This window comes from Mirounga angustirostris, unplaced genomic scaffold (genome assembly GCF_029215605.1).
Source record: "Mirounga angustirostris isolate CCGP_5_RB_7025 unplaced genomic scaffold, mMirAng1.0.hap1 SCAF_9, whole genome shotgun sequence".
NCBI classification, from domain to species: domain Eukaryota; kingdom Metazoa; phylum Chordata; class Mammalia; order Carnivora; family Phocidae; genus Mirounga; species Mirounga angustirostris.
Window position 1 is genome coordinate 55,191,838 of NW_026991717.1, and position 14,109 is coordinate 55,205,946.

The 14,109-nt window shown below is 38.2% G+C and overlaps 1 protein-coding gene across 2 annotated transcripts in view; it reads left to right on the top strand.

Annotated features, from left to right (window-relative positions):
• Nucleotides 1-14,109, top strand: part of SECISBP2L (SECIS binding protein 2 like) — a 68,804-nt gene that overhangs the window by 43,894 nt on the left and 10,801 nt on the right. The window contains exons 15-18 of one of the 2 annotated variants that reach the window (XM_064570504.1): nt 1,355-1,575; nt 2,293-2,447; nt 5,730-5,949; nt 10,719-10,849. In XM_064570504.1, the coding sequence (XP_064426574.1) occupies nt 1,355-1,575; nt 2,293-2,447; nt 5,730-5,949; nt 10,719-10,834 (712 nt within the window). In that variant the 3' untranslated portion in view covers nt 10,835-10,849. Of the gene's footprint in view, nt 1-1,354; nt 1,576-2,292; nt 2,448-5,729; nt 5,950-10,718; nt 10,850-14,109 lie in introns of those variants that run through there. The other variant, XM_045900125.3, reaches the window with a different exon arrangement.

The following is a 14,109-nucleotide window of genomic DNA, read 5'->3' on the forward strand; positions in this document are numbered from 1 at the left end:
ATTTGTCACATCGTTCTCAGAGAGTTGTTCTGTATGATGTTGTAATTTTGGTGTGTCTCTGGGAGATGAGCTTGGGATCTTCCTGTTCTGCCATCTTGATCCTTCCGTCCTGTTCCTTTTCTTTAATACTATTGTTTTTGAACTAATTCTTTTTGTCTGGATTTGGGAAGTTAATTAAATGTCAGATAATAGATGTGGAGCAAAGGAAACACTTGGGGAGTAAAATGTTACATATGTATGAAATAAACAGCTTGAAAGAAAAACAGAATGAAGAAAACGGCATTTTTTATTTTCTATTTTCTAAGTGCAGTCTTTAATTTTGCATACTTTGATAATTTTTCCTCAGTCTTTATCTTCTCTTCTGAAGTAGTGTCACACTTATTTACTTATTTAAACACTACTTATTTAAATATTTTTCACATAAAGAAAAAAATTTTCCAAAAACAGTTTTTTTCCACTAAAGAAGGCAGGCCTAGTATTTTTCTACTATATAATATAATTCAGAAGTGGAAATTTACTTGCCTGGTTAGTCTTAGGTTAGAAATTATACCAATTCTCCCTGTTAAGTACCTGTTTATAGTAGAGGTTAAGGATGAGAACTTGAAAAAGAGTATATAGGGAGAAAGTAAACTTGGATGACTTCCTTATCCCTGCAATTAAGTACTTCAGTGGCCTCACTCACTGCCTGTCTGTTGCTCGCATTATAGCCATACAGGATCTTACAAAGAGCCTCATTCATTTGCTTTGCTTGCTATAAGGGCATGTGACTTTTACCTCAAGGCTTCTTTGACTTTGGCTTTAATTTGATTACTGAGTTCATCCTTCACAGCCATAGATTTTCATTGTTAGAGGAGCCGTTGAGGCCATCTTACCTAACTCCGTATTTTTGTGGTCGAGGAAGCCAATTTCCCAGAGATTGTGACTTATCAGAGTGTGGAGGATGACTTGGTTGGTATGAGGGCATTCAGTTAGCTTCTGGGAAATTATATTTCTTTCCTACGAGAAGGATCATTGGTATTTACTGGAATGAAATAACTTTATATCTTTTTACCAGAAACATTATATCTCTTTTTATCAAATAACAGGCTCACATTTGATTTATATCCTTAATAATTTAATAATTGGGAGTTTGGGTAGTACTTATCTGAGGATAATCTAACCTTTCCATAAAAGCCAATCTGTTGTAATTCAGCAAAACTTCTCTTTTTCTAATTCTCAGTAGGATTTAAGAGATTTTAAAGAGTTGATTTTTCAATGAAAACCTCTTATTGGATATTTTTTTTCCCTAACATAATCTTATAATTACAGGAAAGTAAATTAGGTTGGACTTACCTATTTTGGGTTTCCTTTACAGGTATTGTAATCAGGTTCTTTGTAAAGAGATTGATGAATGTGTGACTCTTCTTCTTCAAGAGCTTGTCAGTTTTCAGGAACGCATCTACCAAAAAGATCCTGTGAGAGCAAAAGCAAGGAGACGGCTGGTTATGGGCCTAAGGGAGGTTACTAAACATATGAAGTTAAATAAGATCAAGTGTGTTATAATTTCTCCAAACTGTGAAAAAATCCAGTCAAAAGGTATGAACATTTTACTTTTGAAGTGTTTTGATATTTATTTAGTATAGTTGTAAGATATACAATGAATTTTAAAGTGAAAGCCATATGTCTTTCTTTGCAGAGTTTAGGTATAAAACATAATACTGAACATGAGGAAAGAAAGTGAAATCTTTCATTACCTCAAATTAAGTAATAAAATTGAGATTGGACTGTAAAGAAGTCCTAATCTATGAACACTAGTGAAGGATTTAAGTTGGGCCAACCAAGTGAGCCACTTTGGGTAATTGGAGTAGGCAGATGCAGAGGTATTAGTAGTAGGCATATTATCCACAGGGGAGAAATACCAATAAAAATAGTAGTATATATCTGTGTTATTGCCACTTGGGCTGAGAGAATAAATATATCAGCCACTATTAACAATTTTAATTTCTTTTTTAGTGAATGTATTGAAATTTGACCCCCACTATACCAATCCCTATGGAGAGACAAAAACTGGTGTTGAAGAATTTTAAAATTTATTGGGAAGAAAGAAAATACATACATATGTGTGTGTATATATATATATATATATATCCATACATCATATAAATTCCAATAGGAAAATAAGTAGAATAGCAAAAGTGCCACAAGCATTCATAGAATCCTTTGCTGCTGTGTTTTACGCTTTAGCTGTTGGATGCTAAAATACCTCCATTTATATAAATAAATTAAGACCTCAGCATGTGTTGACTTTCTCAGGTGGCCTGGATGAGGCTCTCTATAATGTTATAGCCATGGCACGGGAACAAGAAATTCCTTTTGTGTTTGCCCTTGGAAGAAAAGCTCTAGGACGCTGTGTGAACAAGCTGGTTCCTGTTAGCGTAGTGGGAATCTTCAACTACTTTGGTGCTGAGGTAAGACCTAAGAGGATACACTCCCTCACTCCCTCTTGTCCTCACCCCCCCCAATACGTTTTCTGTTAACATGTGCCAGTGTTCTTTTAAAGCATTTGAAGAAATGAGGTGACTCTCTCAAGAATGAGTGGAAAATTTTTGAATATTACATTTCCTTTTTTTAGTGCTAAAAACATTTACACAAGTTAATCCTACAGTATTTTGGCTGTAAAGATTTCAGCTCCTGTTTTTCCCACAGTGCTTTTTTCTTCTGGGTTCAATTTTGTAATATATGATAATTATTTAACTGCTAGGTAAAGATACTCGATATTATATGATATAAAATAATTTTCTTCAGTGTATATATTGGCTATATTTTATGCTATTTGGAGTCAAGAGAGAAAAAGATCCTTTAATTAGAGAGGATTTTCTTTTTGAAAATGGAATTCCTAACCAATTGTCAAAATAATTCTGCACTCATGATACCTTTATCTTCCTCTCCTGGTCTGCTAATACAAAGCTTTGCCCATAGGAGCTGATGATAATAAGTAATAATAATAACAATAGGCTGGTAATTAATAATTAGAATAAAAGTTATTTATCTCCAGTAATGCTTAGTAACTGATAACATTTTAAGACTCTTTTATGAAGTTGACTCTGAAGTATTTTGTGACACCATTCATGGACCATTTTCCCTCTTCCTAGCCATACTATTTTTATTTATTTAAGCGTGTGTCCTTTCTTATCCAGTTACCATGTTTGCATACCCCCATTTCCATTCAGGTTCTCTCCCACTACCCATGAAGTTATCTACCCACCTACTTTATGAGTATATACTCAATATTTCTGCTCCCACAGTAGCCTGTGCTTTTCTTGGTTATAGGTATCATACTGCCTTGCTGTAGATTATGTGTTTCTTTCCCTTTAACTATGAATTCCTTGAGGGCAGACCTCTTGTCTTTGTGTCCCTGACACCTTTCACATTACTTGAGCATGAGCAGGTGATAAATGTTTGTTCAGTAAACTGTGTGGTATATGTATACCTGCTTGCTATGTTAAACTATATGTGCGAATTTGGGTGATAAGTACCTCTGTGGGAAAAAAGGGTCATATATAAAGACACCTAATTAAAATTACTCCTTTTTTGTTCACTATTAGTTTATGGAATAGGAGTGAGATTGAGGTCAGGAAAAGTGGACATGTTTGTTTTTCATTGTATTGACTTCTTACTGAATTATATATACTGGATTATGTGTATGGCTTTATAAAATGCTTGCCAGTTTTGTTTGTACATTGTTTCACTTGTCCTCTACTACTTTGAGATAGGTAAGTTATTGTTTAAACCAAAATATACTCTTAAAATAGGGGTAAAGGAAATAGTGGTATATTATCAAGTGTACCCATTGCAATAATGTGGTAGTACACCTAAGTTATTTTTACCGTCTGCTAAAAGTAACCTTTGAATTAAACTTTCTCTCCTTACCCTGACATTCAAGGTTTCTATTCCCTGATAGCTTTTCTCTTAAATTTTCTTTTTTTCTCTTCTTACTTATTTTTTTATTCCCAACTATTTCTGTGTTTTATTTATATTGTAAAATGATTGTTAATCTCAATATCACACATCCGTATGCCTATTTTCTTTTTGTTGGCTTCACTTAAATGCATAGTTTGTTAAACGTTGCAAACAAATATTTAGGAAGTCTGTTACATGTAACACATAGGAGCTGTTTTTACCAGAATCCATTATTCCTTCTTTTTAAAAATAAGTAAATGCTGAGTATATTTTGATACTACTAGTAGTATTAGCATGCTTAAAATCATTGCAGTTGGCAACAGATTTATTATACCTACTACCTTAATCAGTTTAAACTGAAGCTGGCTAAAGCACGCTACTTATGTTTTTCCTTCTTAAGGACGTATTTTCAGGGACATATTCCATAGCAATATGACATTTTTTGCCATGCTTTCATCCAGTTACGGTTTTAAAGTTAAATGAAAGTGCCTTGGTAGGAGGAAAAAAGTTGTACTGTACTTTTCTTCCCATTGTCTGAAAGCATAATTTAATATATAATATTAAACATATTCTTAGGAATGTTCAGGTCTGACATCTGACATTTTTTATTTAATGTGTGGGTGTGTTGCATTGTGATACTAAATTAAGACATTAAACGGAAGTAGAAGGTTGTTCAATTATGATGTAAGAATCACAACAAGTTATTATTTGATTGTCTTTTCTAGTGGCTATGGAAACTTCAGTTTTCTTTGGAGTTTTTTAGAGGTCATAATTGTTGAAGTTCAACTTCAATGCTATATGAATTTTGCCATTTTATTAACATGTGTATAGTCCACCCACCATTTTGCTGGAATTATTAATTGCCATTCGTGTTCATTTTGTTTCACTGATGGAGGAACTTCTGATTATTTAGCTCTACATTCTTCTTCAGGCTCTTTATTCTGTTTTTGTAATTTGCATTTGTCCCAGTATCTTTAGTTTGTCCTTCTTATAAGTGTCATATTTTCAGCTAGCCATCCCATCACTGACTTCTTTTGATCTTCTTCAAGCTCTTCCAATAAGCACACATCCAGGGAACTTTTAATTCTTGTGGAGGCTGCCATCTTCTTCTATAAACTTCGATACCACACTGCATACGCTCATTCCCTTATATTCTAATCCATATAAGGATTCTTCACTGCTCCCCAGACAAGCCTTGTACTTTCTGAAGTCTATACCTGTATTTATTGTTTTGCATGTTTGGCTAAGAATGCAGGATCTCCACCCTTCAAAATTGTATCTATTTTTCAAGGCCTATGTCAGAGGTAATAGTACTTGGGAAATTCTTCAGCGATGCTCAGCAGTTAGATTTGATGTTTCTTCCAAAAGCCAGAACATTTTGTACATCTCAAGGCATTTAAAATAAGGTACCTTGAATCATTGGTGTCTCCTATCTTTCAGCCACATGGAAGTTTCCTTAAGAGCAGAGTGGTGTTCCAGTGGTCTCTGTACTCACTGTAGTGCCAGAGACTGAAGGGGGCAGTTGTTGAATTGATAAACTTGGCAAGAACTTTCAGTATATCACAGTTAATGACTAGTATTGAATCAGGAAATTTCCTCAGACTTGTGAGAATTACATAAACAATATCTGTAAGTTACAGAGTATTTTATAATGTTCTGCAGTGTGCGTACCATTTGGATTTTGTGCTGATTGAAAGTGTGTCTGATCCTGAAACAGTAGAGAGACTTATTGTCAGTTATAGGAATAAAAAGTACAGCCCCAAAATGCACTAATCAAAATCTCTTTTTAGAGCCTGTTTAATCAGTTGGTAGAGCTCACTGAGGAAGCCAGGAAAGCATATAAAGAGATGGTTGCAGCAATGGAACAAGAGCAGGCGGAGGAAGCCTTGAAGAACGTGAAAAAGGCACCACACCACATGGGGCACTCTCGGAACCCCTCTGCGGCAAGCGCCATTTCTTTCTGCAGTGTCATTTCTGAACCCATTTCTGAAGTAAATGAAAAGGAATATGGTAAGTTGGTGTATATGGTATATGGTATATATCAGATGTTTTAAACGTTGAAACCATTTAAGTGATTAAAATCATTTTGAAAATGATTTTTCACATTACCTTTTTATCTCATTGATTATTCACATTTTGGTCTGAATTTTGGTTTGAAAAATTGCATTAAGCATGTCCATTAAAAATTAGGAGACTATTTGGAGCTGAGACTTGCTATGGGCCCCTGTAATTTAGTCACATTTCCAGAATCCGCAAAGGGGTTTAAAAAGCAAAAGGTACAATACTTGTGGCCTATAACTAAGTAAATTCTAGGAAGTTTCATTCTAATACTTTATACTGAATTGTTGAAGTTTTGATTTACTAAGTAAACAAAAGACCTGAATATTATGGAATATAAGCTTATAAAATCTAGACATATGACATTTAAGTTAAATTTGATAGTAGTCAAAAAGAAACAGACTAAAACCCAGCATTTGTGTGTGTTAAAGAACAAAAATTCACCTGAGTAAATGTAAAGATCTAATTGGCTTTCTTAGTTATTTATGCACCGGGGCAACATCCCTTCTAGCAAGTAGTGGGGAGCTCTGAGGAATTGCACAAAATGGAAGGCTTATATATAGGAAAGAGGGTGGGGCAAGGAAATTATTAGCAAAAGAAAAGAAAGAATGGTTCCTGGCCAGGTCACCTTCCTTTAGGGAGACAGGCAAGGGGTCTTATTAATGGATTGTCTCATCTTCCTTTTGGGGGTGGAAAGGGCCCTTGTGACAGATTACCTCATTAGCGCTGACCAGAAAACTCTTCAAACAGATTTCTGAGGGAGGTTGAAACTGTCATTAGGTTAGATCTTAAGCTCTGGTTTGGTGATTTGGCCTCAGTGATGCCGTTTTGGGCCTGTGGTTTTCTTTTTAACATGTGTAATGTTTAAAATAATATTATTTACTGCACTCTATATGTCTTAGGAGTGTCCTTGCCTTTTTTCTACAATACTTTGAACTCTTAAGTTCTCCAGTTTTCATGATGTTTCTGGTTCGCTTCCCCTATTTTTTCTTTTTAAAAATAGGATAGCCACCTCCTTCAACTTAGCTCCAGTTTCTTCCTTCTTCTTCTTTTTTTTTTAAATCTATCTGGGAGTTTATTGAATAGCTTGTTGCCAACTAAAATTTAACATGTAGAAAAATGAGTCCTCATGTTTTCCCTTTTTTTCCTCACACTCCCTTTCCTAGTCTCCCTATCTGTGATTGTAGTTAAATGTTTGGAATGCTTTGACAAAGCTCTAGGCCAGAGACAATGAACAAGTTACTCTGGGACTTTAGGAAACTGCAGATCAAGGATAAGTGTTTTTTTTTATTACGATTTTATTTATTTATTTGACAGAGACATAGCGAGAGAGGGAACACAAGCAAGAGGAGTGGGAGAGGGAGAAACAGGCTTCCCGCTGAGCAGGGAGCCTCATGTGGGGCTCGATCCCAGGACCCTGGGGCCATGACCTGAGCTGAAGGCTGACGCTTAAGGACTGAGCCACCCAGGCGCCCCAGGAATAAGTGTTACTGGCTTAGAGGCAGACGTTTTTTTGGCTGAAGTGCCACTAGTTGAAAATAAGATAAAGTGCCAACTTTGTAAATGAGATCAGTTCTCTCTATATAATGATAATGCAGATCTCAAAAGCAAATTTCAAGGTAAATTCATAAAGCTGTGGGTTTGAGCACATGGAAAGAAAAGTTATGAAAAGAACCTCTCAAAGACTTAGGAGATGTTTTCAAAAGGCACCAAATATAGTGTTCAAAGATTGAAGCTTTAGCTTTCTCACACACTCTGCGTGGGGGACTGAGAAATAATTGATTAATTTCTGGGCCTCAGATTTCTCTTTAGTGAAATGAGGAGGGTTCATCTAGGTCATCTATAAGGTTCCACTCAAAGCTAAAATTCTATGAGCTGTTAAATAACAAAATTCAACCAAGTGTATTTGATGATCTAGGTAGCTTTATTGAATGATTCATGAATTGGGCAGCCACCATCTAGCAAGTAGAGAGGCAGTCTGAAGACTTTTACAAAGTGGAAAGTTTTTATGGGTGGGTGGCAAGGCAGGGAAGAAAGTTACTAGGAAAAGAAAAAGATTGTTCCAGAGGACGCTGTTGCTAAGGGAAAAAGCAAGGGGTCTTATGCAGATTACCTCACCTATCTTTGGAGGATGGAGAGGACCCAGGTGACAGACTCATTGGTGCTGATGGAAAGAAAAATTTCCTGACTGACCAATTAAGGCCGCATTTCTAGGGGAGTTTGAAACTGCAATTGGATTGGGAATTAAGCTCTAGTTTGGGAACTCAGTCTAAGTGACACCATTTTGGACCTGTGGTTGTCTTTTTTTTTTTTTTTTTTTTAAATCTGGTAGAGCTAATGGTTGAATCCTAAGGAAGGATTTAGATGGAATCTTTAAGATTCTGACATGATGAGCTGATTTATGAGGACACCAACAAAATGAGTGGAAGGAATCACAAATAACACTGAGAAGAAAGCATGAAGTCATTCTTTGTGTATCGGATGCATTCAGCAACAAACATAAAACCACTAATGTGGCCTAAGAAATCAGGATATTTAATTATTTCACAATACCCTCAAAGTCCCTAGCTCTTTCCTTCTTTCTGTTCTTCCATTTGCAGTCTGTGGCTTTCTATTCTTGTGCCATCGTCTCATGTTCATAAGTAGCTGCTGTGGCTCTGGCATTAGTAGTCAAAAGCAGGAGGTTCAGGCAGTGTGAGTTCCTTTTATCAGTGAAAGAAACAATTTTCAGAAGACTTCTCCTTTTGTTTCATTTAGCCAGAACTGATCTTGTGACTCCTTTTAGCTGCAAGGGAGACGAGCAAGGGACTATTTGGCAAAGGAGGAATGGGATAACCATTATAGTCTAAGAACTATTTTAATTCATCCTCCAGGACTGGACTCAAGTTCATTCCAAGTTTGGGGGTTCTGTTATCCAGGAAGAAAATGGGGAATGACTGTTGGATAGACAACAAACAGCATCTTCCATGTTATCCTGATGCAGGATTCCTAAAATGTTTTTCTCCCCATAGTTTAAAGGAAAAACAAAGCTGGGAAAAGAATGCTAATCATTGGCAGAATAGAAAACCTCCTATGATAGTCCAGTCTTACTGTCTTTTATATACCCCTTGTTTTCTTTGCTTATGTTTTCCTTCCACCTGTGCTGAGTCTCAGTTCTGTCATACTTATTACATGAAACAAATAGTTTTGAACATAAATTCCAACTAAGTTGTAAGTTCTTTGAGGTAGGAACTTGACACATAATGGGCACTTGATACATAATAATAATATCTCACTGAATTCATACTATGTGCTAAGCACTTCTGTAAGCATTTCACATTTATTAATATATTCGATTGTGTGAGCAACCCTATGAGATAAGAAATATTGTACTGCAGGGGCATCTGGGTGGCTCAGTTGGTTAAGCATCCTACTCGATTTCAGCTCAGGTCATGATCTCCGGGTCCTGAGATCGAGCCACAGGGCAGGCTCCGTGCTGAATGGGGAGTCTGCTTGAGATTCTCTGTCTCCCTCTCCCCCTCCCACGCCCACTCTCTCTTTCTCGCTCTCTCTCTCAAATAAATAAATCTTTTTTAAAAATTAAAAAAAATACTGTACTGCATTTCATAGATGAGGAGCCTAAGATAAAGAGAGGTAATTAACTTGTCAGTGCATACACCTGGTAAATCTGACTCTAGAATCTGCATTCTTAGCCAGGGTGATTGTGTTCCCTGTCTGTTGATTGAGTTCTTAATAGGACAGTATAGTAGCTTTTCAGTAATCACTTACGAGGGGAGGACAACCTCATTATGTAGTCCATCCATCCTGAATTTCCTGCTCATTTTCTGCCACTAGTTTGTTCTGTAGTTTCTTGAACTCATTTGCTTGTTCTAAGTATAACTAAAGATGGACAGCTTCTCTGTACTGACTGAAAGGAGAAATACACATACCTCATCCTCTAAGAAATCCTCTAGTGATTTGAAAGTTTAAAAGACAATTTCACAAAGACCCAATAAACAAAAGAGGAAAGCATAGAAGGGATTAACAAGCAAAGAAGAGCTCTATTGAATAAATAACGCTACAATAAAAATTCAGAAGCAGGGTGGGTTTGAATCAGTACCATTTCTAGGTTTGTTGAGATCTTTGGTTCTTCCTTTAACTTGCTTCCTGGTTCCTTCATCAGAAGTGGACTTCTAGAGGTCCTGTTCAGGATTTAGACTGTCCTCCTCCCCATCCCAATCAGATTTCTCCTGTCCCCTAGAGAAAGATGGCACTTTCGTACTCTTCTCTTTCTCCATGTTGTATGCATGTGTTTGTGTGCTCATCAGCTGTTGATCAAGCTTTATCTGTTACTTTAAAGTGGGAGCCTAGACCCTCCCTCCCCAGTAGATACGTGACCTTGGTGGCTTTTTGATTATTGTGGCAAGTCTCTTGATGGCTAATAGCAGAGTCCTTTGCTTCTGCTTTTGAAGTCTTATCTCCCTTTACTATCCCAAGGACCCATGTGGGCTTTCAGCTCACCTACCCAAGTAGATGAAGGCCTAAGGTTGATTCTGGAGAGAGATCAGCCTGACCTAGTATCCTGACCTCCTTCCTCTTTCCTGTTCGTTGACTCACTGACAAGGGGGAGGTGGAACTCCAAGTGAACTCTTACACTTTTAGGGGAGGATAAAAACTGTTGGAAGGAGGGGGCGGAGCAAGATGGCGGAGGAGTAGGAGACCTGGATTTCGTCTCCTCTCAGGAATTCAGCTGGATAGGGATCAAACCATTCTGAACACCTACAAACTCAACAGGAGATCGAAGAAAAGAAGAGCAACAACTGTCTCAGCAGAAAAGCGACCACTTTCTGGAAGGTAGGACGTGCGGAGAAGTGAATCCGAGGCGATATTCGGGAGGATAGACGGCGGGGGAGGGGCCTCCGTCGGCCGCTTCTGGCAAGTGATAGAGCCGCGGAGCACAAAATCGGAACTTTTAAAAGTCAGCTCCGCCGAGGGACGTCACTCTGGTGGCTCAGCGGGGGGTGGAACCCTCCGGGACAGTGTGGTCTCAGGACCCTCGGGGTCACAGAAAGACCGGGGGTGCCTGAGGGCAGCAGAGCTCCCAGGTAACGCAGCAGGGAAGCCGGCTGCAGAGGCGGAGCCCAGGCGCGGGCTCTCAGCTGGGGTTGCCATTAACCGCGATCCGCGGCCCAGTCGGGCCCCTGCTCCTCCAGCAGGGACCCCACAAGCGGCAGATCCGGGGAGACTCACCTTCCTCCCCCGGGAGGAGCCGCGCGGGAGTGCACCGCAGGCATCTGCTGGGTTTGGAGACTCCAGACCGGGTCCGGTGCCAGAGATAGAAACGCGTGGTCACAGGCCGGTTGAGCACGGAGTGCAGCTGCAGACCGGGGAGACTGGAGTGACTGACGGCTTTTCTCTGGGGGCTCACTGAGGAGCGGGCCCGAGTTCTCGGCTCCTCCGGGGCGGAGATTGGGAGGCCGCCATTTTCACTCTCCGCCTCCAAAGCTGTACGGAAAGCTCGCAGGGAACAAAAGCCCCGGAGAGCAAACCCGAGCAGATTACTTAGCCGGGAGGGGGCAAGGGCGGGGCTATTCCGCCTCCGGCAGAGACATTTGGAAACCACGGCAACAGGCCCCTCCCCAGAAGATCAGCGAGAACAGCCAGCCAAGACCAAGTTTACCGATCAATGAGAACAGCAGAACTCCAGCGCTAAGGGACTACTGCACATAGAATTCACGGCTTTTTTACCATGATTCCTTAGTCTTTTAAAGTTAATTTTTTTTTTAACTGTCTTTTTATTTCTTTTTGAATTTTTCTTTTTCCCTTTTTCAAACAACATCTTATCAATCCCTTTTTTTAAAAAAAACATTTTTATTTTTAATTTTTAGAGTCATATTCTATCCCTTCATAGTAGTTACCCATATTTTTGGCTTATATATATAAGTTGTTCTCTCTTTAAAATTTTGAGATAGTTTCTTCTAACAGATTAAAATATACCCTAAATCTCTAGTATATGGTGTTCTCTATTCCCCTGCCTGATCACATCCTCTCCCTTTTTTTTTCTTTTTCTTTTTTCTTTTTTAAATCCTCTTTCTTTTTTCAAACAACTTCTTATCAATTCCTTTTATAAAATTTTTTATAATTTCCATTTTTACAGTCATTTTCCATCCCTTCATCATATCAACCCTTATTTTTGTACATATATAAGTTTTTCTTTCTTTAAAATTTTGGGAGACACTTTCTTCTAAAAGACCAAAACACACCCCAAATCTAGTGTGTGGCACTGATCTATATACCATATAGATCATATTTGATCACATTCTGGTTTTTCTTTTGTTGTTGTTCTTTTGTTTTGTTTGTTGTTGTTTTTATCTTTATCTTTTTCTTTTTTTTTTCTTTTTTTTTTTTCTCTCTTTCCCCTTCTTATCCCACTGCTTCAGGTCTTTTCTGATTTGTTTAGAGTATATTTTCTGGGGACGTGGTTACTCTGCTAGCATTTTGTTCTCTCATTAATCTATTCTCCTCTGCACAAAATGACGAGACGGAAAAAATCACCTCAACAAAAAGAACAAGAGGCAGTACCGACTGCCAGGGACCTACTCAATACGGACATTAGTACGATGTCAGATCTAGAGTTCAGAATCATCACTTTAAAGATACTAGCTGGGCTTGAAAAAAATATGGAAGTTATTAGAGAAACTCTTTCTGGAGAAGTAAAAGAGCTAAAATCCAACCAAGTAGAAATCAAAAAGGCTATTAATGAGGTGCAATCAAAAATGGGGGCACTAACTGCTAGAATAAATGAGGCAGAAGAGAGAATCAGTAATATAGAAGATGAAATGCTGGAAAATAAAGAAGCTGAGAAAAAGAGAGATAAACAACTACTGGATCATGAGGGCAGAATTCGAGAGATAAGTGATACCATAAGACGAAACAACATTAGAATAATTGGGATCCCAGAAGAAGAAGAAAGAGAGAGGGGGGCAGAAGGTATAATGGAGCAAATTATAGCAGAGAACTTCCCTAATTTGGGGAAAGAAACAGGCATGAAAATCCAGGAAGCACAGAGAACCCCTCTCAAAATCAATAAAAATAGGTCAACTCCCCGACATCTAATAGTAAAACTTACAAGTCTCACAGACAAAGAGAAAATCCTGAAAGCAGCTCGGGAGAAGAGATATGTAACCTACAATGGTAGAAACATTAGATTGGCAACAGACCTATCCACAGAGACCTGGCAGGCCAGAAAGGACTGGCAGGATATATTCAGAGCACTAAATGAGAAAAATATGCAGCCAAGAATACTCTATCCAGCTAGGCTGTCATTGAAAATTGAAGGAGAGATAAAAAGTTTCCAGGACAAAAAAAAACTAAAGGAATTTGCAAACACAAAACCAGCCCTACAGGAAATCTTGAAAGGGGTCCTCTAAGCAAAGAGAGACCCTAAAAGCAACATAGACCAGAAAGGAACACAGACAATATATGGTAACAGTCACCTTACAGGCAATACAATGGCACTAAATTCCTATCTTTCAATAGTTACCTTGAATGTAAATGGGCTCAATGCCCCAATCAAAAGACACAGGCTAACAGACTGGATTAAAAAACAAGATCCATCGATATGCTGTCTGCAAGAGACTCATTTTAGACCCAAAGACACCCCCAGATTGAAAGTGAGGGGGTGGAAAACCATTTACCATGCTAATGGACACCAAAAGAAAGCTGGGGTGGCAATCCTTATATCAGACAAATTAGATTTTAAACCAAAGACTGTAATAAGAGATGAGGAAGGACACTATATCATACTTAAAGGATCTATCCAACAAGAAGATCTAACAATTGTAAATATCTATGCCCCTAACATGGGAGCAGCCAATTATATAAGGCAATTAATAACAAAAGCAAAGAAACACATCAACAACAATACAATAATAGTGGGGGACTTTAACATCCCCCTCACTGAAATGGACAGATCATCTAAGCAAAAGATCAACAAGGAAATAAAGACTTTAAATGACACACTGGACCAAATGGACTTCACAGACATATTCAGAACATTCCACCCCAAAGCAACGGAATACACATTCTTCTCTACTGCCCATGGAACATTCTCCAGAATCGACCACATCCTAG